Below are 5,000 nucleotides of genomic sequence, written 5' to 3' on the forward strand. Positions count from 1 at the left end.
TAATAATAATAATAATAATAATAATAATAATAATAATAATAATAATAATAATAATAATAATAATAATAATAATAATAATAATAATAATAATAATAATAATAATAATAATAATAATAATAGTAATACTTCCAAATACAAGCAGATAAAACTAGTTCCTTATGTATCCCAACCATACTCTTTCGAGAGCTGTAGTTGTAAAAATGTGGAAGAACAATGGAAACTTAGTGAAACAACGTTGTTTGTATATATATATATATATATATATATATATATATATATATATATATATATATATATATATATATATATATATATATATATATATATATATATATATATATATATATATATATATATATATATCCTCCTCAAAGATTTATCCCCTAGTATCACTAGGGGAAACGGGCCCTGGTCCTAAGACGGCTCTAAGACGGTTAAGAGTGCAAAATGCTCCTCCTGCGCGGGGAGCACGGACTAAGCCGATTGGCGGCCGTAGTAGGATGCCGACAGACCGACTCTATCGGCTTATCGAAATCTAGCCGACCGAGTCGGTCTGTCGACGAGGACTGGCGTGTCTCTGTATATATATATATATATATATATATATATATATATATATATATATATATATATATATATATATATATATATATATCATATAGAATATTTTTCTTGTCACTATATGGTAACCACATGAAGAAAAAAAAATTATCCTCTTGTGTTATAGCATGAATGGAGGCAATGTTGCTAAGAAAACATGGGTAGACCTCTTAGTATTCTAGAAATTGTTACAAAATTAAAAGCTTCCCGCCGGTGAGCGCGCTTCCCAGGAAGTCTTAATCAAACTAATTGTTTCCAGTGCTGTGATTGGCTACCACTTGACCAATCATAATTTAAAAAAAAAAAAAAAAAAGGGGGCGCGGCAGCCTGTAATATCTCAATGAAACCGCATTTGAAGCAGGATGTGATGTGAACCGCACAGTGTTGCTCAAAAAAAAAAAAATAAACAAATAAAAACATAAAAAAAAAATATATATATATAGATATATATATATATATATATATATATATATATATATATATATATATATATATATATCCAGTATACGTTGATGGACGGTACCAAGTGCGGACGGGTCAGATATGTCGGTACCTAATCAGTGAGCAGCTGCCTTGTCACCTACATCTCAAATACGTAGTAAATTTGAACTTTTGAGTATCGTGAAATCGTAGAGCCAATATTTGGATCGTAAAATTGTAATATTAGCTTTTTACTCTAGTACCATCCCTAAGCTATCCAAATCCTTCATGCAAAAGTTAACTAGCATTCTTTTTTTTATTTTACATCGAAGCCTGTAGCACCTCTAGGCTTTCTTGATGGGCCTGGTGGTCGGCCCGAGCCCGTCTTGGTGCTGGCAAGTGTTTATAGTGGCGCCATCTTTTCTTGACTTATGCTGCCCCCAGGAGCTCAGTCTTGAATGACTTAGACGGTTCTTCTAGAGTCCGGGTTGATGGGTGGTCTTCAGAACAGCATGTGGGTAGTCTTAGGCCACTCGACGGTGACTGAAAATCCCAAGTTGGTAGCGGCGGATTCAAACCCGCGTCGTCCAGAACGCGGTGAATGCGGGGCCCGCACGCCACTCAGCCACCGCCTTCTCGATATTAGCCAGGAGCAATCAGAATCATCTGGAATAGTTTAATTCAATTCCTATGTCGCAGGGGTTCATTAAGGGTAAGTCATGCCTCAACAATTTTTTGTCCTTCCATAATAAAGTAATCGAAGCGGTATATGGAGATGAAAACTATGATATAGGGCCTACTATACCTAGATTTATCAAAGCCTTCGACAAAGTTATTCACCACCGGGTGAGGAACTTTGTCGCTCACGGCGTAGAAGGGAAAGTCTTGAATTGAATCAGGGCGTGGCTTGAAGGTAGGAAGCAGAGAGTGCAAATCACTGATAAGAAAATCTGACTGGAGTGTGTTACGAGTGGGATCCCACAGGAGTCGCTATTGGGTCCACTGCTATTTATCTTTTATATTTACGATTTGGACCCGGGAATTAGTAATGATGTCAGTAAGTTTGCAAATCACACAAAGATCAGTAGAGTGATTAAATCAGATCAGCACGCCAGTGTTCTGCAGAATGAGCTAAGCAGATTGTATGACTCGGAGGGGAAATGGCAGATGGAGTTTAATGTCGGGAAGTATCGTATTCTGAGTGTAGATAGGAATAACCCCTCACATAATTATTCCTTAAATGACACTCCCCTGAGCTGGTCTAGGTGTGAGAGAGATTTAGGGGTCTTAGTGAGCTCTGATTCCCGTCCTAGGGCCATGATAGATCCATACTAAAAATCGTGCAAACAAGGTACTGGGTTGTAGTTCAAGGAGCTTAAAATTCGACCAAATATGGAAAATGAGTTATACACACTGAAAAATACTCAGACCTTCTGGCAACACTATTTGCACAGTTTTAGGTCAGTACGAGGGTATTTAAAGTGATTTAAAGGGCTAGAAGTAAACAAACCACGCCCTTTAAATGTGAGTGTGTCAACTTTTTGTTTTGTAATTTCATAGCTATTTATAATTTTTTTATGGATTTTTTTTAGTTGGCAACGTCTGCCACTTATCCCGGGCTGCTGGGGAGGGAGGGAAGGCCCAAGGCCCAAGATGAAAAACAAACGTCTCCGGGAACATTTACAGGAGTATGCATCAGGCGCCTACTAGTCCCGTTTCCTCAAAAATAAATTACTGACCTTTCATTGATTAAATCTCGTTGGTTTTTCATTCTCTTTACTTCATTCTTTTTCTGTCTTCTTAATTAAGCTTTCTATTGGTTTGGTTTTGTATTTTTGGAATTGGTAAATTATTTATATTTTTTTAAAGGCGTATTTGGATATTTTATGAGCTGTGTTGAAAATGTGATTTTTTTTTTCACCATGAATTAACTTGTTAAGGAATTAAAATAGAAACAAAATCAATTTTTGAATGACTATTCTCATCAGTGACAACTTTAAAATTAGTATGTTATAAAAAAAATTACAAGTAATCGATCACAACTGCATATAAAATTTAAGGCTTCTTTTCCCATTTTTTTTCTTCTTTCTTTTTCATATATCATCTTGAAACATTCTACACGCGTAAGTAGGTATCATAGCTATTTCTTAGTAAATATTTCACGTAAATTGAAGCAGTATTTAATTTTCCTCAAATATTTAGTTACCCTGCAGAAGCACTGAAGTCATCCTCAAATTTGATCTAAAATTAGTTAGACTTCATCTTGATTATGCAGTTCACCTCCGGTCACTTGACTCTAAAATGGATATCAAGATATTAGAATATGTGCAGAGGAGGTTGACAAAACTTACTCAAGGGTTTAGGAACTTGCCGCATGAAGATAGACTAAAACATTTAAATCTGCAAATCTGCATTCTCTAGAAAGGTGAAGGTTGCGAGAACACTTATTTGAAGTTTATGAATTGACTATTTTCATTTAACACTTGAGTTACTTATTGTACAAAGACAGCACTACTTACAACAATACTGTTGATGAAGATGGGCATCATAAACGGTCTCGATGTATCGATCGCACTTCCAACATCAAACCCGTAATTTTGACAGATTTTGGTGGGGAATTAGAGGGCACCACAGTTCATGAGTTGGGGGGGAGGGTAGCGAGCGAAGCGAACATGCACAAGTGGGGAGATTTTTTTTTTTAAATAAGCACTTTTGGGAGCATTTAGAGGCCAGTATAGGAAACACTGGGGGGCTCTAGCCCCTCTAGCCCCCCAGGGAATTACGGCCTTGAATATTGAAAGAAAAAAGAGAGAGAGGATCCTTCTCGGTCATTTTCATTCTTTATTAATACTTATAGTGCGGGGCGCGCACCACCTCCTGGGTCGGTAGCCTTAATTTTTCCGCACTCCGAAGTGTATGTCATGCATGAAAGCCGCCTATTGAACACGCCCCGGGGCAAGGGTTCAACACTGGAGGTGGTGCTCTTGTGCACAAAGATGGTGCTCCGTAGCTTATACACAGAAGTGCCGTTGTCGCTACTCTCTGTCGAAGGACTCTAACACGTACGAAACATAAAAGACAACGAAGTGTTGTTTTGAAGGCATATTCACCAATAATCATAACCGACTTACGTACTTCCACTTTCATCTCTGTGAGAGCAGCGCTTTAGCGGCCTTTTTTTTTTTTCCCTTGGGCCGCCTTCTTAACTCTTAAAAAAAACACATATCAGGATAAAAAAATATCTAAAAAAAATCAAGCTGAAACAGAGATAAAATATCGTCACTGGTAAGATTATTTCCATTTCATTTATACAATCTCAGCTCACGTTTTCCGGACCAGGTTTTTCTTTTCCTGACATGAGTAGCAATTGGAATGGTGGGTAAAAACTGGCGAACATGCCCTATGTAGATGCATACTCACGTGTCGCCGATGACCAAAGTCTTCTGGGGTTGGACACCGTGGCGTGCCTGCAGCATGTACAGGACGGTGGGCGAAGGCTTGCCCATCACCTGAGCCTGTCGACCCGTGGCCTTCTCGATAGCTCGCACCAGGATGCCAGCGGCTACAAAAGTATAATCTGACTGTTATGAGAACCTGCCACACATTATCCTTAACCGATACACTCCGTAACATGTAGATCTTTTTTCCGTTAGCTCAATGTTCATATTCACTCTGTAGATCCCAGTTCCGGATTCAAAGTACTCATTATTCTCGACTTGTTAATCATTTCAAAACTGGCAAGTGGCAAGAACCTACAACTTCAGCCGAGCAGATCAAGAAATCATTACCTTCATCTTCACCCACTACTATTATAGTCCACTGCAGAACAAATGCCTTTCTCAACATTATCCACATTCTTTGATGTTTAGAGTACTCCATCCGACTCCGGCAAATACTTTAATATCATTTTTCCACATGGTCCTTTGTCTGCCCTAATCTCTACAATTTCTGGTTTGACACTTTGATTTTCCATTTGCTAT

At 37.9% G+C, this 5,000-nt stretch overlaps 1 protein-coding gene across 1 annotated transcript in view; it reads right to left on the minus strand.

The window, feature by feature from the left end:
• Nucleotides 1-5,000, minus strand: part of LOC126999152 (glycerol-3-phosphate phosphatase-like) — an 18,014-nt gene that overhangs the window by 529 nt on the left and 12,485 nt on the right. The window contains exon 5 of the mRNA XM_050861485.1: nucleotides 4,441-4,582. Coding sequence (XP_050717442.1) covers nucleotides 4,441-4,582 — 142 coding nt within the window. The remainder of the gene's footprint in view (nucleotides 1-4,440; nucleotides 4,583-5,000) is intronic.

This window comes from Eriocheir sinensis, chromosome 2 (genome assembly GCF_024679095.1).
Source record: "Eriocheir sinensis breed Jianghai 21 chromosome 2, ASM2467909v1, whole genome shotgun sequence".
In the NCBI taxonomy this organism is placed as follows: domain Eukaryota; kingdom Metazoa; phylum Arthropoda; class Malacostraca; order Decapoda; family Varunidae; genus Eriocheir; species Eriocheir sinensis.